The sequence below is a fragment of the Cervus canadensis genome, chromosome 21 (assembly GCF_019320065.1).
Source record: "Cervus canadensis isolate Bull #8, Minnesota chromosome 21, ASM1932006v1, whole genome shotgun sequence".
Taxonomy (NCBI): Eukaryota; Metazoa; Chordata; class Mammalia; order Artiodactyla; family Cervidae; genus Cervus; species Cervus canadensis.
Window position 1 is genome coordinate 10,429,229 of NC_057406.1, and position 25,146 is coordinate 10,454,374.

A 25,146-nucleotide genomic window follows, 5' to 3' on the forward strand; every position below is an offset into this window, starting at 1 on the left:
CCTCTCAGAGCCGGGTGCTGGTTCTGGGGTGGGACCGGGCTGGATGGGATCCAAGCCAAGGACCTTACCCCAGCAGTGCATGGCCTGATTCCTGGAGACTAGTTCCCAAAGGCCCCAAAGGGCTGAGGCGCCTGCGTCTTGCATATGCCTCACCTGGCATGATTTGACGTTCTCCTCGGAAGGTTGGAGACCCAGGAGGACAGAGGAGCTGGTCCCTTTAGCCCAGGGCTACCTCACGCAGTCTGCCGAGCCCACAGAGTTGCAGTTTACTTGTGATGATTTTAAATGCGGGCCCAAATCTCTGTTTCATCCCAGGAACTTAGTTTACTGCTCTGCAGAGACAGCATCTCAGGACGTTCCGAGGGGCCACCACCAGGAGAGCATGAGGCTGGATGATGCTAGGCCTTCCACAGTCAGCTGGAGGGGACCTCCCAGAAGGCCTCCATCCCTGTTCCTGGAAGTTGCGGAGAGTAGCCTGGGCTGCCAGGTTTTCCGGTGGAGAGATGTCCGGAAAAAGCCTCCAGAAGAGCCAGGTGTCTTCACCCTCCTAGGGAGGGTTGCAGAGGTAAACAAGGATGAGACCTGTTGGTGGTGACCATGTCCTTGGCGGGAAGGAGGGGGAGCAGGGAGGAAGTGGCAGGGCTAAAGTCAGGTGCTATTTCTCCTTCTGTGTGGAAGAGGATCTCTTTCCCACTTAATAAGCAGATGCACACCCTCGGGGCAGGACTCCCCCATTAAAGCCCCTGCAGGCCCCCCAACTAGTGGGCATCCAATGGGGCCAGGCTGCCATGTCTCAACAACCCCCAGCGTCCCCGCCTCCAACAACCTCCACTCCCTCCTCTGCTGCAGGTCTGGAAGGAGTGGTCAGTAGAACAGGGCCTTCTGCCCCAAGCTCTTTGTCCAGGCTGAGGACAGCCGCTCCTCCAGCATCTCCCAGGGGCCCTGGGGTGGGGTGGTGGGAGGAAGCTCACCTCTGCTGCTGGAGAAGCTGGGTGGGAGGGTGAGGGATGAAAGACTTGTCGGAACAACTAGGAGCCCGCTGGTGTCACTTGGGCTCTTCCCTGGAGTCGATTCTGACCACAGCCAGGCCACTGGGGCCCAGAGGGTCCCTGTGGAATTTTCTCAGGCACCAGGCAGTCCTGTGGAAGTGACTCTGCCCTGGTTCCCGGGGTGGAGGCCTCCCTGGTTAATGTTGGCTGTTGGCTGGAGCTTTGCCCGCTCCAGGGCCGGCAGCTCTCCTCCCCCTCTCCACCGGCAGGATTTGCACTACCGTCCTCTCTCCTGACTCTGCTGCCTGTCCTTCAAGGTCCAGAGCCTCGACTGTCTTGGTGGGAAAGCACCTTGGAGGTTGGGAGCTGGTCCACCCCTGCCCAGGCCTAGACCTTTCTCCATGGATGGGGTGGTGGCCCCTTCCAATCAGCCACTCGCCCTCTGCCTCCACACCCTGGCCTCCCACAGTGGCCCCTCGGAATGGGGCAGGGAGCACAGAGGAGGACCCTGCAGGGCCCTGGTGCCGGAAAGTGCTCTCCCAGCCTCTGCTGGTCTGGCTGACGGTCTAGAGCTGAGAGGGCCCAACCCGCAGGAACTGACTGTCAGTCTCGATCCCTGCAGTGAAGCGCTGGAGTAGCCGGGATGGAGGAAGGCTTGACCCCACAGATTAGGAGTCAGCTGGGTGCCAGGTGGGAGGAAGTGGTGTCTGGGAGCCCTAGAGGCAGGACAGGGGCATCTTGGGAGGGGCATCCAGGGGTGGGGCATGAGCTCAGCTGCTGCCTAGAGCCCCCACCCCAAAGGGATTTGTTTTCGGGAAGTCAGGCCTCACTTCCTAGGTTTCAAGGGACATGAGCCCATCAAAACAGCAGCAACAGTATGCACGGCCCCTCAGAGTCCCGAACTCAGCCCTGCAGGCTCCCAGGGCCCTTGGCTTGTCCTTCCAGCCCAGGCTCTGTGGTGGAAGCAGCTCAGGAGGAAGGTAGGAGACGTCCCTGTGCCCCTTTCCTCTTCCTGCCCCTTCAGAACCCAGCGCCCTCTGCCTGGATCACCTTCCAACCCCTTACTTCTGACTCCTGGCGACCCAAACAACAGCTTGATATTTGTACACATTACAAATCGATCACCAGTTGGTCTAGTTAACATCATCCATCACCTCACATACTGAAATTTTTTTTTCTCTGGATGAAAACCTGTAAGGTCTACTCTCAGCAACTTTCATGTACACAACACAGCAGTGTTAACCAGTCCCCGTGCAGAATATTTCATTCCCGGGACGTATTGGTTTTATAACTGGAAGTTTGGGTCTTTCGACCCCCTTCACCATACCACCCACACCCGACCCCTGCCTCTGGGAACCACCAGTCTGTTTTCTGTATCTGTGAGTTTAGGTGTTTTTAGATTCCACATGTAAGTGAGATCACACAGCATTTGTTTTTCTCTGACTTATCTCACTAAGCATAATGCCCTCACAGTCCATCTACATTCTTGCAAAGAGCAGGAACTCCCATTTATGGCTGAACAGTATTCCATTTCAGTTCAGTTCAGCCGCTCATATATATACACATAAACACACACACACCCACACACACATCTTCGTTACTGGTTTATCAGCCCTCGGACACTGAGGTTGTCCCTGTTCCTTGGTTGTTGTAAATAATGCTACAGTGAATGTAGAGGTACAGAGAGCTCTTCAAGATAGTGATTTCATTGTTTTGGATAAATACCCAGATGCAGAATTGCTAGATCATATAGTAGTTCTGTTCTTAATTTTTTGAGGAATTTCCATAGTGTCTGCACCAATTTACATTCCCCGCATCAGTACACAAGGGTTAGTACACTTTTTTGAAAGTGAAGTCACAGAGGCCTGGATAAGGAGGCCAAGAGGCATGTCGTCCGTCCGTCACTCAGGTGAGTGAGAGCTGGTGCTGAGGCTGGGACGACTGGTTGTATGCACTGGTTAGAAGTTATATTCCTCCGGACAAAACTGCAGTGAGAGCCCGGGAGCAGCTTTTAGGGAACATGATTGGGCCAGGCTGGGCCCCTTGGCGTACTGGCAATGCATTTGTTGTCCTAGAATGCAGCGGAGGTGGGGGTTGGGGATGGCTGATGTCAGGAGATCAGTCCTGGGTGTTCATTGGAAGGACTGATATTGAAGCTGAAACTCCAATACTTTGGCCACCTCATGCGAAGAGTTGACTCATTGGAAAAGACCCTGACGCTGGGAGGGATTGGGGGTGGGAGGAGAAGGGGACGACAGAGGATGAGATGGTTGGATGGCATCACCGACTCGATGGGCATGAGTTTGAGCGGACTCCGGGAGTTGGTGATGGACAGGGAGGCCTGGCATGCTGCAATTCGTGGGGTCGCAAAGAGTCGGACACGACTTGAGCTACTGAAATGAACTGAATGGCTTATGCAGGCAGCCTCAGCGGCCAGGTACGGAGGTCTGTTTCCAGCCACCATGGGGAGAGAGTGCTGAGCTGGGACCCTGATAGGTTGCTTGTCCTGTTGTCCCTTCATACAGTCCTGTGTTGATTGTCATGAACGTGCCCTTGTTCAGATTTCCTAGATGGTCCCTGCTCACACTTCCTTCACAGGTGCACATAAAAACCAGAGTTTCTTTAAAGTTAGGTGTGAGATAAAGCCGGACTCCCATGCAGTGGAAATTGGCAGCGTTGTCCTTTGCTTGTAGGATGTGAAATCTATCCCTCTGTCTCTCTTGTGTTGGCTGCCAGGAGCCCCATTTAAAAGAATTACTTGCTGTGTATACTTCAACCACTTGGATACGCAGCTCTGATAAAGAAGCCAAGCTGGGACATGGATAACACTGCCTAGATTTAAAACCTGCTCCATTATGTGACCTTTATTACATAGCTTTCATTCATTGTAAAATTGGGCCCACAGTCATTTAAGAAAAAGTGGAAAGTACAAAAAAGTAGAAAATCCAGTGACTTTGTAACTTGACTGTAAGCAGTCGATGGTTTCTGGTTATATTTCCTTCCGGTCTTTTTGTAAAGTTCGGTTTCTATTCCTGAGTTCCCGTCTAGCGACTGCCCTGATCCCTCTCAGCCTCAGTTCCTGCTTCTCGGCGCTAAGCCTCCTGGTACAGGGGGACGGGGAGGGGCGGGGCCTGGAGGCGGGGCGGGGCCGCGGAGCTCTTTGGGGGGGGTTGGGGCCGTGGCCGGTGTGGGCGGGGCGGGAACTACAGGAAGTGGGCTCACGGCGACTGCGCGCCCCGCCTCCGGGACGTGGTCTTTTCCCGCGCGCGCCCCGTGCGCTGCGTCGCGCTGCAGTCAAGCCGCCTCGGACAGCGGTGGTGAGTATCTGCTCACGCCCGCGGTCTGCGCCCCCCGGCTCCCGCGCTCCCTTCTCCTGGCCTCCGGGCTCCGTCCTGTTGCTCCTTCCGCGTGGGGCGGCCGCGGGTCCAGGCGCCTCCCCGGCTCGCGCCGCACTGTACGTGCTGCGGGCGGTGGAGGTAGGTTTGTGGAGTGAAGTAGTGACCGGAAACCCCGGGAGGGCGAGACCTCAGCCGGCAGGCCGGGCGCGGGACGCCCTGCGCTGCCGGGGTAGGAGAGCCCTCACGGGGAGGGTGCTCGTCACCCGGAGGGGTGGTCTTCACTGAGGGGGCCTCACCACGGAGACGTTTCCGGGCGACTCCTCCTCCCCCCCCACAGCTGTGCCCTACCTGCGGGTCTGTCTGCTGCCCAGGCCTCCTCGGCGGCCTCTGCAGGGGCACGTGGTTCCAAGCCCCGTCCCGCCGTCGGGGAGGGGGCGCTCCTGGACCTGCGTCCCTGCCATCTCTGGGCAAAGCCTGAGCCCGGGCCCCCGAGTCCTGGAAGAGAGTCTGTGGTCGAGCCGGGGGAGGGTGGGCGGAGCCCGTCGGCTGCTGGGATCGAGGTGACTCTAGGAAGGCACCGCGGGAAGCGGATGGGGTGACCAGAGGGGCGGCCTGGAAGGGTCAGTCATCTCTGGGCGGGGCTCGGGGGGCTGCGCGGACCCCGTGCTGTGTGGTGGGAATGGCGACCGTGGGACTTGGATATGCAGGCTCTGGAGCAAAGAGCTGCCCCAACAGGGACTGGGTTCTGTTACTGTTGTCTTGAGTCAGTCCCTCTGAGATGGACTCTGAGGTGCTGGGGAGGGGGCTCTACTCCCAGGCTTTCCCAGACCCAGGGCTGGAGGTCCCACTCATCGCAGAGGAGAATGGCCCGCCAGGAAGCCCCAGCACCGAGGAGGAACGATGAGGGTCACCGGCCTCCAGGGGCCACGGTCCTGGCAGTGCTAGAGGTGGTGAGCGATATTGCCGCAGTTTTTTGCCTGTTGCCGGGAGAGGGCCTGGGTCCTGATCCCCCACTGAGTGCTGTGCTGAGATTCAGGGACACTGCCTCTGGACAGTGGACCCTCAGAAGCCTTGCTCCACAGCTGCAGCCAGTGCTCCTGTGGCTGCATCTCTGGTGGCTGGTGTCCAGTGGAGGAAGTGCAGGCCTGAAGTGCCTGCCCCACTGTGCTCGCCCAGCTGGGTCCCCAGAGGTCACGTGAGTGCTCACCTGAGGACAAGCCAGGAGATGGCAGCTGTGACAGAGTTCACAGTGCCAGACACACAGTGATCCAAGCCTGTGACCTCAGAGTCCAGCTGTCCTGGTTGGAGTGGGCTGCCTGGGTTCCCGATGCTGCCTTGCCTGGTACCTCTGGACCTGTTAGAGCAGCAGGTGGGGTGGGGGGGTGGGATGTGGACTGGGCCCTGCCTTTCTGCACACCCCTCCCTGCTGGCAGCTTTAGGGGTGGGGAAAGCATTGGGCTGGTGCCTGGACCCTGGACCCTTGTTGGGGCTGTTCCCCAAAAACTGTCCTGGGGCTCCCAGTTCCCCCCTCCCGCACGGGACCCAGCCCTTTCCTCTTTCCTTTCCTCCTTTTCCTGATGTGTTTCCTTCCTCTTTTCTTCCTGCTTTGCTGGACTGAATGGGAAGTTGCCCGTGAATAGCAGACATGAGCACCTGGATGGACCACAAAGCAACCACTTCTGGAGGTTCTGTGAAAATTGAGTTCTCATTCCCTCTTGTGTACAGTGTCCAGCGTCCTGGAAGCCACCCACATAGATGGCAAGGAAGTGGCTCATTTGCAGTCACCCTCTGCCTGCAAGTGTCCTGTCAGCTTGGGTGGGGCGCGGGAACCAGTGCCCTCTGAGTCACGCAGCAGGGTTAAGAGGGACTGGTGACCTTCAGGCACATGAAGACCTTCTGTTCTTGCGGAGGGAGGTGGTGGCCAGGAGCAAGCTGCCACACGTGAGGAGCGGCCTCTTCTGGGTCCAGGGCTCCTGGTCACCAGAAGGCCATGGGGACATCCCTTTGCTTTTCTGTGGCTCTAAGCAGAGGGTCGTCATTGACAGAGGTCGACCTTGACGCCCCAGGGGGGACTTTAGGACACCTGGCCCCCACGGGCCATCTTGCCCTACCCGCTGTGCACACATCTCTCTGGGGCCAGGGAGGACCGGGCAGCGGGAGAACGGACACTGGAACACTGGACTTTGAGCACCTGGTGAGGGGTTGTGCGCGCTTCCAGGGCCTGTGTGTGGGGTGGCTCCCCCACTTAGCTCACTGTCCCCTCTTTCAGGCTGCCTTTTTCTAAAACCACTTTTTTGAGATATTTCATATACTATAAAATTTGCAAAGTTGAAGTGGTTTCCAGTGTATTCACAAAGTTGTGCAGCCATCACCACAGTCTAATTTTAGAATGTCTCAACAACCCCAGAAGAAACCACGCACATAATCGATTACCCCCAGTCCCTTTATCCCCACAGCCCCAGGTAACCCTAATCTACTTTTTTCTCTGCGGATTCACCAGTTGTGGGAAGTTCACATCAATGGAATCATACCATGAATCATTCCATGCATGAACTCTGGTTTTCTGTGACTAGATTTTTTTCATTCAGCCTCATGTTTCAGAGTTCATCCATGTTGCAGCCTGTATGAGAATTTCACTCCCTTTTAATGGTCGAATAATATTCCATTTTATGGATCTACTACATTTTCCTTATCCATTCAACAGTTGATAGACATTGGACTTTTTACTTTGGATAACGTCATGATGAACGTTCATGTACAGGTTTCTGAGTGGGTGTGTGTCTTCATTTCTCTTGTATGTATACATACCTAGGAGTGGAATTTCTGGGTCATGTGATAACTCTTAACATTTCGGAAATAGTGAAGAATCTCCCTGACCCAGGGATCGAACCTGGGTCTCCTGCATTGCAGGCAGACTGGTCTGAGCAACCAGGGAAGCCTAACATTTTGAGGAGCTGCAAAACTTCCAAAGCGTCTGCACTATTTTCCACAGCTGCCCTGGCCCCCGGGAGATCTGTGCACATGGTGTGGGGTCCCGACTGATCCCCATCTTTGCTTCCTCTTGCTGTTACCCTTTTGATTCCAGCCATCCTGGTGGATGTGAAAGTGAATCTCATTGTGGTTTTCTTTCTTTATTTTTTACTTCCTGCCTCCCTCCCTTTGCACTTTGTGCTTGGCTTTTAGTAAAGATTTTAGTTCCCTGACCAGGGAGCCTTAACCACCAGGAAATTCCTATTCGTTGCTGTTTGATTAGCATTTCTGTAGTGGTTAATGATGTTGAGCCTCTTTACCTGTGCCTGTTGACCATTTGAAAAGACCCTGATGCTGGGAAAGATTGAGGGCAGGAGGAGAAGGGGACGACAGAGGATGAGATGGTTGGATGGCATTACCGACTCAATGGACATGGGTTTGGGTAGACTCCGGCAGTTGGTGATGGACAGGGAGGCCTGGCGTGCTGCGGTTCATGGGGTCGCAAAGAGTCGGACATGACTGAGCAACTGAACTGACTGACAGACTTGACCATTTGTATGTCTTTGGATCCTATTAAAATCCTTCACCCAGTTTTCAACTAAAATGTCTTTTTATTGTTACAAGAATTCTTTATATGTTTTGAGTACTAGTTCTTTGTCTGATAAATGATTTATTTGCAAGCATTTTTTTTCCCATTCTGTGGGTTTTGTTTTCATTGCTTATGTCCTTTGAAGCGCAAAGGTTTAATTGTCAAGAAGTTCAGTTTATCTATTTTTCTCTTTGTGTGGCTTGTTCTTTTCCCTTATATGGTGTCGTATTTAAGAAATCACTGCCTCACCCAAGGCCGTAAAGTTTTATTTCTTTGTTCTCTTCTATGATCTGTTCTGAGTTAGATTTTGTATATAATGTGAGGGAGGGGCCCAAATTCATGCTTTTGCTCCCATGATACCCAGTTGTCTCAGCACCCTTTGTTGAAGAGACTGTTAATTACACTGCTCTTGACTGTCTGTCAGAGATGAATGACCCGTGGCTATCAGGGTTTATTTGTGGACGGTCACTTCTGCTCCACGGCCAGGAACAAACACACTGTCTCGATTACTGTCACTCAGTCATACGTCTTGAAGTTGGGGAGTGAGTCCACCGACTTTGTTCTTTTTCTCATTGGCTATTCTGTGCCCCTTACATTTCCTTATGAAAGAGGAACCATTTATCTCTTTCTGTGAAAAAGCCAGGTGGGAGCTTGTGGGGAATCCTGTGGAGTCCATGGGTGTTCTTCCAGTTTGTGGACCGGAATGAGCCCGTTTATTTAGATCTGTGCTTTTCTGCAACGAAAGACTTGCAATTTTCCGTGTACAGCTCTTACACTTCTCTTGTTCAACATGTATTCCAAAGTATTTTATTTTTCTCGATGCTATTATAGTTCTGTTTCTTTTTTGGATATTAATTGCTGGCACATAGAAGTACAGTGGTCTTACACAGTTTGTGTCCTGTAACGTTGGTGAACTCACTTGTTACTTGCTGGGGTGTTTTAGTGGATTCGTTGGGCTTATCCACACGTGAGCTCTTGTCTAATCAGGACGTCTTAGAGCCTCTCTCTTGATGCCAGTGTGTGCAGCCAGGGTTGAAAACCAGTGGATCCCAGGCCTTTGAGATGGAGCGGGGACCAAGTAGTGGAGCGGGTGAGCAAGTGGTGGGGTCTGTGGGGAAGCCTGAAGGCGGGAAGCCTGGCACAGAGGAGGCAGAGGTCTGCGTCCCACACTCCAGCTTCTGTCCTGAAAAGTCCAGGCAGTGCGTGATGGAAGTGAGGCCACTGTGTGTCCTGGGTGAGGTGTCAGAAGGAGCCCACACGGGCGCTGGACCGGGCTCCCGCTTGCTCCCGTTCACTTGCTTGAGTGGAACTGGCAGCCGCCATACAACCCGTGTTGTCAGAAATCGACTGAATCATCTTACTGGTTCCTGCATTAATTAATGAGCTAAATACAGTCTTGGACATATTTCATCATTCTGTATTTGTAGGAAAATCATGGTTTTGCCCTTTCTCTGTGTTGGCAGTTTTGGAGCTGTCCCTGAAAGCATGCCTTGTAGACTTGGCCCCAGAGGCCGTGTCTCAGGCCAGTGGAACAACTCTGTCCGGACGGTGTTTGGCTGGGTTTCAGGTTGGTGCGCATGGACAAGTTTCTCCACCGGTGGTCTTGCTGACTGTGTCCTTGCGGGAGATGTGGGAGGTCTGCTCTGTGTCGAGAGGAGAGTACAGAGAAGCCGGGTCGTCAGACGGCGGTTGTGTCCTTGGTCTTTTGAGCTCAGGTCATAATTCTGTGCCGCCGTGGGGAGCCCGTCCTCGCACCTGGATGCGTGAGCTTGGTATTTCTGTGTTTGCTCTTGACTTGGCGCCGAACTTGTCGGACCGAAGCTCTCTGTGTGTCTGCAACTCAGAAAGACCTTTGCCTCTTGGTGTGTAAATGTGGGAAGCATTTTTTCATCATTGAGGAGTTTGGTTGTGAAGTATCTTAAATTGGAAAAACTCTGTCCTCATTGGCTTTTGGACCTAAATAAATATGCTTATGTAAGTCAAATTTATCTAAAATTTTCATGAAATCAGGAAATCTCATTTCTAGTAGTTTAAATACATTAGACTTTCAAAAAATTTAAAATGTACAGAAACAAACTCAGACATGTTTTAAGAATATATGTTCACAAACACTCACAGATACAGAAAACAAACCAGTGGGGAGTGGGCTTCCCTGGTGGCTCAGACGGTAAAGAATCTGCCTACAATGTGGGAGACCCAGGTTTGATTCCTGGGTCAGGAAGATTCACTGGAGAAGGAAATGGCAGCCCACTCCAGTACTCTTGCCTAGAGAATCCCATGGACAGAGGAGCCTGGCGGGCTACAGTCCACAGGGTCACAAGAGTCGGACAAGACTTAGCAACTAAACCACTACCAGTGGGGAGAGAGAAGGGGGAGGAGCACGATGGGGTTAGGGGATTCAGAGATAAACAACTACTGAGTATAAAATACACGAACTCAGAGGATAGTGTTGTACACCACAGGGCACATAGCCAGTATTTTATAATAATTATAAATGTAGTATAACCTTTAAAAACTGTGGGTACTATGTTGTATACCTGTAACATATAATATTGTACATCAACTATATATCTATAAAAAGAAGAGTACAGGTTCACATAGTTAAGGTAAATCTTTGGCAAATGAGAATAAATTAATAATTTTGGATTTTAAAAACCTGTGTTTTCTCTGATTTATCAGTATTACTGATAAATCAATACTTAATATTGATTACATGTAATAATCAATATTCACTCTACTAGTGAATTGTATATTGTATGCTAATTGGTTCCTCTCCCCCACCCCCCACAAACTTCTATAGGTTTACTTCTCAAATCAGCTGATATTGTTCTTAGTGTTTAAAGTTAGGAGAAATGTAAATTTGTTTTCAACTAAACTGAATAAAATTCTGACAGTGTTTTTAACAGTATTCCAAGGTACAGCGTGAACACTGAATTAATGGTGGCAATCATTGTATACCCAGGTGATTTCTAAATAAGACAGGGTTCGAAACCATTGGGTACCAGGTGTGTTTTAAGTGTTTCCAGTGTTCTTAGCAGGGCTTTGTCTTTGGCTGGCATCACTGAGTGTGTGTGTGCCTGGGGAAGGCTCAGGATGTGTGCGGCTGGGAAGTGGCATCTGATCCATGTGAGACCCAGTCACCTGATTCTCTGTGAAAGAGTCAGTCGCTTTGGTTAATTATCTTACTTAAAATGGATGGCAGAGAAAACTGTTGTATTAATATATATGCTTTTATTTTCAAGGGAAAGGTCTAGTTCCTCCCCCCCAACCTTTTGGTCCCTAAGACTCTCTTACCCACAAAAATGATTGAGGACCCTGAAAAGCTTTTGATTAATCAGGTTTTATCTATTTTCTGTGTTAGAAAGTAAAACTGGAGAAAATTTTAAAATTTTGTTGATATGTTTGAACGTATCAGTGCCCATTGCTTGTTAACATTTTTTAATACAGTATGTTACAAAACAAAGTTTTTAGTGAGAATGTGGTTTCATAATTTTGCAAATCCCTTAAATGTCTGAGTTTGAAAAGAAGCTAGGCAAGTTTGCTGGGTTGGTTTGTTTGTTTTTTGGCCTCACCACGTAGCTTGCGGGATCTTAGTTCCCTGACCAGGGCTTGAACCTGAGCCCTCTGCATTGGAAGCGTGGGATCCTAACCACTGCACCACCTGGGAAGCCCTAAAACAATAATTTTTGATGCTTTATGTTCTAAAGGGAAAAATAGTCCCACCAAGAACAAAGATTCATCACTTATGAGGAGCTAAGGGGTTCTTAGTTCACTGACAACTGTGTTCTGTTTCTCAGGCATCAGTGACCCCATCTTAAATGACCAAGTGGACTCTGATGGTGCTTCTGAAGGTTGGACCCTGAATTTAGAGAAAAGATGTTGTTTTCAGGATATCTTTTACGCCTATAACTATCATTGAGACTTCCCAGAGTGCCCCCAGAGAATCCCACAGGCCATTCATCTTCTAAAAAGAGAGATTATGTAGCTAGTCAGCTATGTTTGACGTGTTTCTGTGGGAAGAGCAGCTGTCCCAAGCAGTGCTGGCTCGGGCTTCCTTGGTTTAGTTTACAGGAAGATGTAACACTCATGTGAGTGTTGCAGAAACTCTGTGCTCCGTGGGGACACCGTTGCTGTCCGTAATCTGTTTATTCTTAGGGGAGCACAGATCACAAGAGACTCTGACCCTCTTCTGTCTGCTCTTGTTACAGAAATCCGTGAGGCATCGCTGGCAGGCCCTGCCCTCTAGAGGTGACTCGGGGCTTTTTGGTGTGTATCCCCAGTAGAGGACAGACTCAGAGCATCATGCAAGCGATTATACCGGGCACTCTGAACTGGTGCTACTGCAAAAACAGGCTTTGGGGCTCTCCTGGCTTAAGAAGCTCAGAGCTGCGCCTGGCGCTCAGGTCAGGGTCTCCGGGCTCTTCTGGAGGCAGGCAGTGGGGGTGTGGCCACGGCGGGGACCTGCCGGTTCGCTTGCAGTGATGCTGACATGGTGTTTGTTCCCTAGATAGACGAGGAGCCTTTCTCTTCCTGAAACTCTGTGTAGCCCATACACGTCTGTTAGATGGAACTGACATCTGGTTGCCCCTGACAGAATTTTTAAGTTTCCTCATTTTGTGTGGTGGCTCAACAGTAAAGAACTCACCTGCAATGCAGCAGACGGGGTTTGATCCCTGGGTCAGGAAGATCTCCTGGAGGAGGAAATGGCAACCCACTCCAGTATTCTTGCATGGGAAATCCTTAAAGACAGAGGAGCCTGGCGGGCTACAGTCCATGGGGTTTCAAGCAGTCGAACATGACTTAGGAACTAGATAACAATAGCAAACCATTATTTGCACAGGTTCAAAATGAAGTTTTTTTCAAACTTTTTTCATTGTGATGGAATAGATGCAAAATTATATAAATATATGTATAATCATTTTATGTGTGCAGCTCAGTGGCATGAATAAGGGATTGGTAATTCTCTAGAAACGGACATGCTTTCTCGTGTAAGTGGAGCCGGACAGTATGTGTCTTCCTGCATCTGCCTTCTTTCGTTCTGTGTGACATCCTCAGTGTTCCTCCACGTTGCCAGGTGCCACAGTTTCCTTATTTTTTGTATGTGGGGGAATGCCTGTCCACGCGCAGAGGCACCCCACCCCACTGTCCTGTCCAGAGCCCTGCCGTCGTCCCGCCCAGGCCGCTGTCCACCTTCTGCCCTGGGGTCTGACTCCTGTCACTTGGCAGAGTGTCCTCCAGGTCCCGTGTGCAGCAGGTGCCAGGATTTCCTTCTTAGGCTGAATGAGACTCACTGTGATGGGCACGGCCTTCGTCCGCTTACCCGTCGTGGACATTTGCGCTCCTGTCCTTTGTTCTTTTTACCGGGATGTAGTTGGGTGGACTCTGGGAGTTGGTGATGAACAGAGAGGCCTGGCGTGCTGCGGTTCATGGGGTTGCAAAGAGTCGGACACGACTGAGTGACGGAACTGAACTGAGTGTAATTTGACAAATCAAGAGCCTTCCTGGGAATGTCCTATCTCTGAATAGTGCTGTGTGATCCACTGTGATATGCCACTTGTCTCAGAACTGAGCTGCCTTTTAGGGAGTGAAGCCTGCAGAGGCCCCTGGGAAAGCCAGTCTGGGCCAAGGGTCCCCCGGTCCCCGCCTGCCGTGATGGAAAGGAAGGTTGCCTTCTGCAGGCCAGGGAACCTGAGATGATCGGAGTGCCCGGGACTGAATATACAAGTGGATGGTTACAAAGCAGCCTGCCCGGTCCTCACCCACAGTGACCAGTCACCCACTCACACAGAGCAACCAGCCCAGGGAGGTCAAGTCAGACTGGTCTTTGGGATAGTCCAGATGCAATCACTGACAGCTCCCTATTTTCGTTCCTATCTGTGATGTGCAGCCAGGCTGGCCATCACATAGGTGGCCCTGGCCAGCAGGCCCCCAGGTCTCTCCACAACTGCCCCACAGAACTGCCCGCACCCCCCCTTTGTCTACCACGTTTGAGTGTCTGATCAGTATCCCTAGTCCCCTGACCAGGCTTCCTTTTCTCTAGACAAGTCCCACACGTTTAGAGGCGCTGCAAGTGGTGGGCCCTGTAAGCGTTGCTTCACCTGTCTCCTGCCCTCAGGGTGACAGAGTCCAGCCCGAGCTTCCTGGTGAAAATTTCCAGACCGAAGGTGATCTTGTGGCCTTTTGTTGTTGTTCAGTTGCTCAGTTGTGTCCGACTCTTTGCGACTCCATGGCTGCAGCACGCCAGGCTTCCCTGTCCTTCACCATCTCCTGGAAGCTTGCTCAAACTCATGTCCATTGTGTCGGTGATACCATCCAACGATCTCATCCTTTGTCGTCCCCTTCTCCTGCCCTCAATCTTTCCCAGCATCAGGATCTTTTCTAAGGAGTTGGCTCTTCATATCAGGTGGCCAAAGTATTGGAGCTTTAGCTTTAGCATCAGTCTTTCCAATGAATATTCAGGACTGATTTTCTTTAGGATTGACTGGTTGGATCTCCTTGCTGTCCAAGGGACTCTCAAGAGTCTTCTCCAACACCACAGTTCAAAGGTTTCCATTCTTCAGCGCTCAGCTTTCTTTATGGTCCAACTCTTACATACATACATGATGACTGGAAAAACCATAGCTTTGACTAGATGGACCTTTGTCAGCAAAGTTACGTCTCTGCTTTTTAATATGCTGTCTAGGTTGGTCATAGCTTTTCTTCCAAGGAGCAAGCGTCTTTTAATTTCATGGCTGCAGTCACCATCTGCAGTGGTTTTGGAGCCCAAGAAAATAGTCTCTCACTGTTTCCATTGTTTACCCATCTATTTGCCATGAAGTGATGGGACTGGTTGCCATGATCTTTGTTTTTTGAATGTTGAGTTTTCAGCCAGCTTTTTCATTCTCTTTCACCTTCATCAAGAGGCTCTTTTATTTCCTCTTCGCTTTCTGCCATGCGGGTGGTATCATCTGCACATCTGAGGTTATTAATATTTCTCCCTGCAGTATTGATTCCAGCTAGTGCTTCATCCAGCCTGGCATTTCGCATGATGTTCTCTGCATATAAGTTAAATAAACAGGGTGACAATATACAGCCTTGACTACTCCTTGCCCAGTTTGGAACCAATCTGTTGTTCCATGTCCAGTTCCAGCTGTTGCTTTTTGCCCTGCATACAGGTTTCTCAGGAGGCAGGTGAGATGGTCTGTTATTCCCACCTCTTGAAGAATTTTCCACAGTTTGTTGTGATCCACACAAAGGCTTTAGCATAGTCAATGAAGATGTTTTTTCTGGAATTCTCTTGCTTTTTCGATGATCCAGTGGATATTTGCAATTTGATCTCTGGTTCCTCTGCCTTATCTAAATCCAGCTTGAACATTTGGAAGTTCTCAGTTCAGGTACTGTTGAAGCCTGGCTTGGAGAATTTTGAGCATTACTTTGCTAGGGTGTGAAGTGAAGTGAAGTCGCTCAGTCGTGTCCGACTCTTTTCAACCCCGTGGACTGTAGCCTACCAGGTTCCTCCGTCCGTGGGATTCTCCAGGCAAGAATACTGGAGTGCCTTGCCATTTCCTTCTCCATCGCTAGGGTGTGAGATGAGTGCAATTGTGCGGTAGTTTGAACATTCTTATGACATTGCCTTTCTTTGGGATTGGAATGAAAACTGACCTTTTCCAGTCCTGTGGCCACTGCTGAGTCTTCCAAATTTGCTGGCATATTGAGTGCCGCACTTTAACAGCAGCATCTTTTAGGATTTGAAATAGCTCAGCTGGAATTCCATCACCTCCACTAGCCTTTGTTCATAATGATGCTTCCTAAGGTTCCCTTGACTTCACACCAGCATGTCTGGCTCTAGGTGAGTGATCACACCATCATGGTTATCTGGGTCATTAAGATCTTTTTTGTATAGCTCTGTATATTCTTGCCATCTCTTACATCTTCTGCTCCTGCCTCCTGGCAATGAACTGGTTTTCTGTTCTGTTTTTAACCTCCTGTGTATGTAGGAACCATATGGAATTGCCAAATTTGACGTTTTGCCCTACAAAGCAATTCATTGGGTTTAGCCTAATACTGTGTATAAACAGATGTGTGCTGTGCATACATTTTAAAATGGATTGTTCTCTTGAGACTGCTCTGCAGACACTTGTTACTCTGTTTGGGTGTCTCTATGGTGCACACAGAGCTCTCAGTCTTTTATATTTTCCATGTCGGGGGCATAATCTAAGATTCAGTCCAATGAGCTTTCATCTACGCAGTTGTTTAGAGTGGAATCGACACCATCCCGAAGCCTTCATCTTCCAGTGACTGTCAGACATTCTTTCTCCTGTCACGCACCTTTCTGTGCAGCCACGGTTGGTGCCTTGGGGCCAGCAGCCGGGTAGTGTCTGCACTGGGACAGATCCATGGCAAAGTCTGGGAACTGCTCGTGGAGGAAGCCCGCGCCCTGAGTGTTCACTTAGAAACTCTGGGAGCCAGATGGCCTTGCCTGCCTGACCAGTGAGCTCAGGGTGGGAGGCTGGACCTGAGGTGGGGGGTGGTCTTGGTCTCAGTTACGAGGAAACTCAGGTCTGTGGCCCGGGGTGCAGATGAGGGGAGCCAGGGCCCAGACGACTCCCTGTTCTTCCCTGCGGGGCCCCACGCTCACCCTGAGTGTCCTCTTCCAGGCCACCATCCCGGAACCCTGTGAGCCGGAGCCCGTGAAGCTGCACAGGCCATGGATTTGAAGGTCAGATGATGCGGTGGTCGTGGCGGGGGTGGGGCGGGCCTGCGGTAACAGGAGCACACAAGCCCCGTCTGCTCACTGCCTGTGCCTGGTTGATCCTGGAAGGCAAGATGGGTTCAAGGATGTAGGGTCCTTGAGGGTTTAGGGTTCAGAAGGGAAACTGGCTGAGCTGATCAGGAGCTCTCATCCATCTCCTTCCCACCGTGGCTGGGTTGGGTGGTGTCTTGGGACGTCCGCCCCCCCCCCCCCCAAACTGGGCCCTCCCTCCACATCCCCTCCAGCCCTTCGGGTGCAGCCGCAGGTCTGGACCCTCCTGATGACTTGTGAGCTCGGGCCAGCTTTCTGAATCTGAGCGGACAGTGGTGGGGGTGGGGTGGGCTTGGCATTGTGCAGGCACGGGGTCATGTGCTTCTCAGCCTGGCGGCTCAGGAGGCATGTCAGCCACTCAGGCAGGAGCGTTGGGGGAGCTGCCCCCATACAGCTTATCCCGATGGCCTCAGGGTCGGGGTGGGGGACGCAGAGACCAGCTCCTGGAGTTTGCTTTCCCCTTTTTCCCTTTGACATGGGAGTGCCCCACAGTTGGGTTCGTGGGGAGACATCCATCAGCTTCCTCTTTCTCCTTGCCATAAGAATTTTCATCCTTTTACAGGTTTTTCTGACTTTTCGCCTTTGTTAAGTGCTCAGCTCAGCATGTGTGCGCAGACTATGGCCCTTCCCCAGCCCCATCCAGGAATAGAGCCCTGATCCAGGATGACCTGGCCTCAGTCCTGACATCTGCAAAGACCCCCATTTCCCAGTTAGGTCCCGCTCTCAGGTTCTGGGGGACACGGTCCAGCTGTCACAGCTCCCTCCTCTCCCGACCAGCGCCTCCTGAGTCAGAGGGAGCACCTTCCTCAGTCTCTCAGCTGCCTTGTGCCACCTGGCCTCCCTGTGAAGATTTAGTAGAGCTGTTATGTACATTTTCCCTTTTAGGACGAATTCTGGAGAAGTAGAGGCTGAATAGCAATACGTGAGCACTTATGTTATGCATTTTATTTAAAACACTTTGCCCTCTAAAAACTGTCCTCTAAGCGTTTTCTGATTTTTCTCTTCCTTTTCACACTTGGCTGCACTGGTCTTAGTTGCAGTACACAGGATCGTCTATCTTTGTTGTAGCATGCAAGGTTTTGAGTTGAGGCATGTGGGATCTAGTTCCTTGCCCAGACTGAACCCAAGCTGAAACCCCCTGCCCTGGGCCACCAGGGAAGTTCCTCTGATTAATCAGAATATTTTTCTAATCTTTTCTAATGAAAAATATTCAAGACTCAGGAGTACATTTCACCAGGATCTTCACTTTCTCCTCTTGGCCCTTCCAGCCCAGGCTGTGTGTCCTGCATATGTTGAGCCAGCCATTCCTGGCGTCTCCAGATGCCCTCTCACCCCAGCCCTGCCCACACACGCTCTTCTGGTAGCGTCCCTCCTGTCCCCCAGGCTGTTTGTGGGCCCGGCGGGGGCTTACCCACCTGAGGGTGGCCAGGCCTGCCCAGAGGCACGTGGTGTCTGGTCACCAACGCCCGGGGTTTGCTGAAAACCTGCTTCGGCACAGCGCCATCCTGGGCCCACAGACACAGTGGGAGCAGGGGCACAGTGCTGACCCTTGGCCAGGGAGCAGGGCTGGCCCGAGCCGTGCACCTGCCCAGCCTCCCTCCCCCGGAGGCGGCAGTTGGACCACCTCTTTGCACGGCTGGAGCCTTTCTCGATGTCTGCAGGAAGGAGGCTCCGCACACTGGCCCCTGCCTGCCCAGAAGGTGCTCAGGCCTTGGACCAGGGAGGCCAGCCCAGGACCACGTTCCCACAGTGCTCTCTCCTTGCAGGTTAGCAACGGCACCGGCCTCGGGGACGAGCACACCACAAGCCTGCTGCTGCTTGGCTTCCTGCAGAGCTGCCCCCACTCCTCCTTCCAGAGGGAGCTGGAGACGCTGGGTCATGAGCTGCCTGGGCGCCTGTTCCATGACGATGAGCTGCAGACGGACGGCAACCGCTACAGCCACTTCTCCTCGGCAGCAGCAGCAGAGACAGGTAGGCACTGGCCAGCCTCCTCGGCCCTGGGGTTTTCGGGCTCAGCCCCCCATGTCCGGTGGAGCAGGCCTCAGAGTCTGATTGGTGAAAACCCACTCAGCTTCCGGAGGACTCTTGGCATCAGTGTCCCCTATGGATTCACATCTGTGTGCTACAGCCATGCCGACCTCCACGGTCACCAGGCGACGAGGACCCCGGGCTCGTTCCTGGGGCCGGGCTGTTCTCCCAGCCTCAGCTTTTACCACGGTGCTGCCTCCACGGAGGCCACTGGGAGCCCCTTGGGAACTCCCCAGGGAGCCTTATCAAGTTGTGAGTCAGCCTCTTCCTGGGAGGCCTGGACTGGAGCCACCTCTTACGAGGTCCCCACCAGCCAGGGCCCCCTTGGGGACCGAGTAGGAAGGTGTGGGGGCAGGAGGAGCTTTGCTGTCAAGACTGCTGTCCCTGGGGTCCCCCCTCTCACCACCCCACCCTTAGACTTCGGAGCCCCGCTGGAGGCACAGGGCAGGGCCCTCAGGTAGGAAGCTGGCCTGTGGGTCAGGAACCTGGTGATGTTTGGCAGTAAAACGCAGGACAAGCCTGGACGGGGAGGCTGCGGGGGCCACTGGGAGGGGGCCAGGCTGCAGTGGCACCGGGTGGGGGGTTGGTGAGTGGTCCTGTCAGCCGAGTAGTCCAGGTCAGAGGGCGGGCACGTGAGAGGTTCTGGGGGAGGGGGGGACTACATGCAGGTCTCTAGGTCCAGGCATCTCACCGCCCACCCTGCATGGGGCAGGAGGAGGGACGCAGCGCCTGCCCCTGAGTGCACGCTTGCCCGTCCTGCGCCCACTGTGCACCGAGCTCTCGGCTGTGTGGCTGGGAGTCAGCCCCACAGCGGAAAACGCTCGATCCCGGAGCCTTCTCTTCCGTGGGGTGGTGGGGGAGCTCAGAGCATTAGGAAGGAAGTGCGGAGGGGCAGGGGTGCTGTGCCTCAGGAGAGCAGATCCGGAGGCAGCCGCTGGGGCGATAGATCGCCGCTGCTTCCTGGACAACGGCTGTTCGCCATGTGTGAGCGCTCTGCTGCCCTAATCGCTCTAAGTGGTTGCGGGGGCCCCGGGGAGCTTCTTCCTGGAGGGGGGACTGGGGGAGGGTGTGAGCAGGCATCACCTGAATCTGCCTTGTCTGGATGTTAGATTCTGAGCGTCAGGAGGAGGCGGTCCGTGATGTCGCCCGGCAGCTTGCCCAGATTGGGGACAGGCTGGAAGGCAGCATCCGCCCAGGGATGGTGGCCTGTCTGGCCTCACGCTTCAGCATCAGGAGCCTGTCGGAGGAGGTGAGTGGGGAAACCACAGGGCCACTCACAGGTCTGTCCTCTGCCTCCTGGTGGACAGACCAGCGTGACCTACCTTCCACAGAAGCTGGAGGGAGAATCAGCTCAGAGGATTGTCTCCTCGAAGAACTGTCACCGGGCCCCTAAAAACCTGAACCTCAAATCAGGCTCAGGAATTGGGGGACAACACCCTCAGTGTCATGAGTATGACTCTTCCCAAAATGCGGCCTGAAACGCCGTCATGCTGGGCCCGGCCAGTCAGCTTCCTGCCCCCAGGAAGGCCGTACACTCAGGGAGCCATCATGGGTCCCAGGCCACTGGCGCCCCGCCTCACTGTTGGTGCCGAAGGTCCTCTGGGGTCTGGGGATCCACAGAGGCCTCTCCCTGCAGCCCCTCCCTGTGTGCTGGCCCCAGCCCTGGGTGGGGACTTTGGCCTCAGGTGCCTTCGAGCAGGAGGAGCCGCGGTGGGGGTGGGCACACCTGCCCCCAGGTTCTCGGCTGCCCCAGCGGGAGGCGATGGGTAACCGCACCCCGCTTCCACATGTGCAGGACAGGAGGCAGTGCCTGGCGGCCGCGCTGGAACAGCTCATGCAAACCTGCCCTGCGGACATGGACCACGAGAAGACCCAGCTCCTGCTCATCATGCTCTTGGCCAAAAAGATAGCCGACCACTCGCCAGCCTTGCTCCGAGACATCTTCCGCACAACGGTGACCTTCATCAACCAGAACCTCATCACCTATGTGAGGAACTTAGTCCAGAATGTAAGAGCCAGTGGTGGATGAGCCCGCCTTGGTCTCCCTCCCCCCACCTGCCCCCTCCCCTGAGCTCTAGGATCCTCACTGCGGGAGTCATGGAGAAAGGTAGTTGTGAGTGCCTTTCTAGCTTCCTCAGCCTTGTTCTGACACGGCTGCGGCTGCGGTCACAGGCTCTTGAGAGCAGCTGGGGCAGGAGGTGGGAGTACTGAGGGGAGAGGTGGGGGCAAGCACAAGAGATGCGCCCAAGCTGGGCTTCCCTGCTTTGCTCTCAGCGCCACCTTTCACAAATGAGTGTCAGTTCAGCTCAGTCGCATCCGACTCTTTGTGACCCCATGGACTGCAGCACACCAGGCCTCCCCATCCATCACCAACTCCCAGAGTTTACTCAGATGCATGCCCATTGAGTCGGTGATGCCATCTCATCGTCTGTCGTCCCCTTCTCCTCCCGCCTTCAGTCTTTCCCAGCATCAGGGTCTTTTCTAATGAATTAGCTCTTTGCATCAGGTGGCCAAAGTAGTGGAGTTTCAGCTTCAGCATCAGTCCTTCTGATGAATATTCAGGACTGATTTCCTTTAGGATGGACTGGTGTAGTTTAAAAACATGCTTTACCAAGCAGGGTGAGAGGTCGAAAGGGGGTAAAAACCACACATGTCTGTTCTCCAACCAGGGTATTAGAAAGTCTGGTTTCACAGACCAGCTGAAAGGGAAGTAGCCATACCTTGTCTGTAAACTAGATGCTGGTGAGAGTGGAATTGTGTGTGTCAGCAGCACTGCTCAGGCATCTGACCCTTTTACTATGTACTGTTGAGCCTTGAAAGCATTCTCTGTGTGTGGCTGTGAAGTTACACAGGCGTTTACAACCGGAGGGTGACGCCAACTCGGCTTCAAACCAGGCTGAACTGGTGGAAGGAGAGCAGCTTTTTTTTAAGTTTCCAGACCCTGCAGGGCTGCAACAGAACCTCTTAGTAGAGCTGCTCGGGTGCTGACTGTGGGCCTGGAGGCCCAGGGGTGGGGTCCTGGCTCAGTGACACTGGCCCACCCCAGCTCCTCCTCTCTCACTCCAGGAGATGGACTGAATGGACCGCTCGGCAGAAGCACGACTGTGAAGACGCCAGGTGCTGTCAGTGTTGTAGCTGCTGCCTCCACAAACACGGAGCTTCAGCCACTGATCCAGGCTCAGAGAAGACAGCCCGAGACGACCACAGAGCGTCACCTCACCATCGGGAAGTCTAAGACTTGCTGTGTTAATGTACTTGAACGAAGATACTCATATACACCTGTGGATGTTTCTTCCGCATCCACCCCACACTGTGCCTTTGTCTGCTGTTGGCCGGGAAGGTCCCCACCTGAAAATCATCCCAAAGCAGACTGGGACTTCCTGGTGGTCCAATAGTTAGGACTCTGCGCTTCCACTGCTAGGGCCTGGGTTTGATCCCTGGTTGGGGAACAGATCCCACAAGCCTTCTGGCGCAGCCAAAAAAAAAAAAATAAAAGCAAACTGTTAAGATAGAAAACAAGAATAACACTTGATGTTGTTTTTAAAAAACTAACTTTACTTTTTACAGTAGTGTGGGACTTCCCAGTGGTCCAGTTAACTACTGTTGTAGTGGCTGTGCTTCCACTGCTGAGGCCTCGGTCTGATCCCTGATTAGGAACTAAGATCCCACCTGCCTCATGGTGCAGCCAAAACGAAGGGCCACTGCCTGCCACGTCCGAGGAGGACCAGGGAGGACTGGAGGGGAGTCGCTATACCTCTTACAGTGGAGAATTGCCCTGTAAACAGCCTTCATTCCAAGGAAGTGCAGGCTTTCCGTTTAAAGACCAACCACCACAAGAGATTCTGGACTCAAATGACGGGAAACCCAGGCCTCAAATACTCCAGTCAGGAACAACAGGCGATTAAAAGGTACAGAGGTGATTTAAAGGCCCATGATAACCAGTGTAACTAAATGCATCCTTTTCTCTTTCAGAGAAGTTAAGATTTTGATATAAATTTTAAGCTGCTGGAGCAGCTACTGCCTGTCTGTCAGTAATTACCCTGGCACCTTCCAGCCCCACCCCCAGCTCATCCATGCCTAAGAAACTGCTTCAGGCAGAACAGATTTCTAGGCATGAAAGATGCAAGAACAGTTAAAACTTAAAAATTCAACATCTGTGGTGGTTTCCTTTCCTGGAGACAGAATACAAGAAATATCTAAAACAATCAAGACTTCCCTGGTGGTCCAGTGGTTAATAACTGCCTTGTAATGCAGGGGACACGGGTTCAGTCCCTGGTCAGGGAACTGAGACCCCACGTGGGTGGGGGGCGGGGGAGCTAAGCCCCTGCAACTACTGAGCCCACATGGCAACAAAATATCCCACGTTGCAACTAAGACCCAGTGCAGCCCAGTAAGTCAACACTAACAGCTGAAATAAACCAGGGAGCACTTACATTTAGAAAACAGCACAAGCGTCTCCTAGGACTGGGTTTGTGTTCCATGTACGAGCGATGCTGGGTGCGGCTCCTGATTGCAGGTCACTGGCGACAGAAACGCCCATGTTAACTGTGACCATGATGTCCTGGGGAAGAACATGAACATGAATAACAAAGTACTAACACATTCTTGTTGCCAAAACCACTTCTCTATTCCCTGAGTTCAAACTTACCAGAGAAGAAAAACAACTGCATGGTTCAGCGTCCAATGCACAGCACCCGAGGGCTGGGTCTCAGGCTGACAGCTGCAGGATGTTGTGAAATCTAAATGCAGGTAGTATGGTTGAGCGTCCGGAAACAAATCTCCCAGGTTTAAAGGGTTCACCTCTCAGTGGGAACACAGTGAGTCTCCCATACTCACACACACATTAGCCAGTACAATCTCAGCAGGGAGATGTCTTCTTTCAGTAGGGGGATGGTTCTCTTCCAGGAGCAGTTAAGTGTTATAAAAGAAGCTCTACAGCACCAAATAACCCCACTATCTCTTAGAACACTTCACTTTACCTATCACTGTTCTGCTTATGTTAATTCAGTGATCCTCTCTTTTGATAAAGTTTACACAGGTTTTGGTGTCAGATTTTCTAGACCAAGTGAGAGATACTTTATCGGGTCACGGTCACGAAGCAAGATACCAAGATACATGGCTCTTCTCCGAGGCAGTCTCACGTGGATGTCCTGACCTCAAGTGCATCCCAGCCGCCTGACTCAGCCTGTCCTAGTAGTTGGTGCTTCTTAGCTCTCAGGATCCTTGTGGACAGGGGGAAACGTGCATGATTACTTGAATTAAGCGATGGTTACAGAAAACAGAAGACACTCAGTCGCTGGAAGTCTGGAGGCGGGCTTGCTGTGCACATGGGCTCCTGAGGACCCAGTGCACACGGCTAAGCTGCCTCTGGGGTCACAGCCCTAGAGCCGCTTTTACTCTCGGCAAGTTCACCAGCTGCGCCTGCTGGGTCTCGGGCTGCTGTCAGACGACAAGGCTGGTGGTCTGGAGGGAGCCCTCCTGAGGGGAGGGCAGGAATTACCGTGTGGACGGTGTCTTCAGTCCTCGCTTCACTTCACCTCCAGCGCGTTCTCCTGACACTGCTTCCAGCAGAGCATGCTCTTCCCAGAGTGGAGCTCTGTGCCTCCCCTGACGACGAGCACAGACGCAGGTGAGGGGAGAGCTGAGGGGCCTCACGCAGGAAAGGGGCCACGTCTCACCTCAGCACTGTGGAGGGGTGAGGGGCGGAATCCAGAACACGCCAACCTCTGTCAAGGAGGCACAAAGAAGCACTTTTAGTCTGAAGGAGGACAACTAAGCCATCAGGAGAAACACAGGAGGCCCAGGAAAACAGTGAGCTGCCTGTCCCTTTGGTGCTGGCCAAGGACCCAGCCCCTCCAGACTCAGTGGGCAGGTGGCGTCAGCCCGCGCTCTGACCGTGGCTCATGCTTCGGCCACGCGGCCTCCCGGAAGCTTGTGCCCCGGGCACTGGGAGGGCCCGCAGGACACACGGGTGCTGCATCGGACTCCACACACAGGCGGCAGTGCTATGTCCCGGAGGCACCCTGGGGCCAGCTGGGCTTTTGCGGGCCGAGACTGTTACCATTTACTGCAGAGAACATAAACCAGCATTCTTTAATTCTAGTGTTTTCCTCAAGAAACTTTGAGTGGCTTTTGCCAAGCGATCAGAAGTCATGACATTCAATAGCACAGTAAGAGTGCTGGAGACCCACCAACCAGAACCAGCAAGGGCCTGGCGCAGAGAAAGCCCCACCTCACTCCTGCCACGGAGAAGGTGGACCCCAGACCCCAGACCCCAGACCCCAGCCCCCGCAGCACAGACACCCTGCCCCCCGCCAGCTGCTCAGAAACAACCCGGCTCCCATCAGAGCTTCAGCACCTTCAGCCAGTGGGTTTGAGGATCCAGAGTTTAAAAATGTAAACGCTGGGAGGAAAACGTTATAAAAGGGACGACGACGATGCAGCAGACCA

The 25,146-nt window shown here is 52.8% G+C and overlaps 1 protein-coding gene across 4 annotated transcripts; it reads left to right on the forward strand.

Moving 5' to 3' along the window:
- Positions 1–3,952: 3,952 nt before the first annotated feature.
- On the forward strand, positions 3,953–22,218 carry BID (BH3 interacting domain death agonist). Of its 4 annotated transcripts, none has more exons than XM_043439775.1 (6): positions 4,212–4,306; positions 16,523–16,584; positions 18,435–18,639; positions 19,806–19,945; positions 20,492–20,704; positions 21,763–22,218. In XM_043439775.1, exons 2-6 carry the CDS (start codon positions 16,573–16,575, stop codon positions 21,772–21,774), a joined length of 582 nt encoding a protein of 193 aa, XP_043295710.1. In that variant the 5' UTR covers positions 4,212–4,306; positions 16,523–16,572; the 3' UTR covers positions 21,775–22,218. The 4 variants fall into 4 exon arrangements, with proteins under 4 accessions (XP_043295709.1, XP_043295710.1, XP_043295712.1 ...); XM_043439777.1 differs by having other exon boundaries at positions 4,291–4,465; XM_043439776.1 differs by lacking the exon at positions 4,212–4,306 and adding an exon at positions 5,971–6,012.
- The last annotated feature ends 2,928 nt before the right edge of the window (positions 22,219–25,146 follow it).

Excerpts from the sequence above, each read along its gene's own strand:
- BID (XM_043439774.1), top strand. The coding sequence starts at position 3,968 with ATGGTTTCTGGTTATATTTCCTTCCGGTCTTTTTGTAAAGTTCGGTTT. Across the intron at positions 18,640-19,805 it reads GGCAGCAGCAGCAGAGACAG|ATTCTGAGCGTCAGGAGGAG; the intron begins GTAGGCACTGGC and ends TCTGGATGTTAG. Across the intron at positions 19,946-20,491 it reads TCAGGAGCCTGTCGGAGGAG|GACAGGAGGCAGTGCCTGGC; the intron begins GTGAGTGGGGAA and ends CCACATGTGCAG.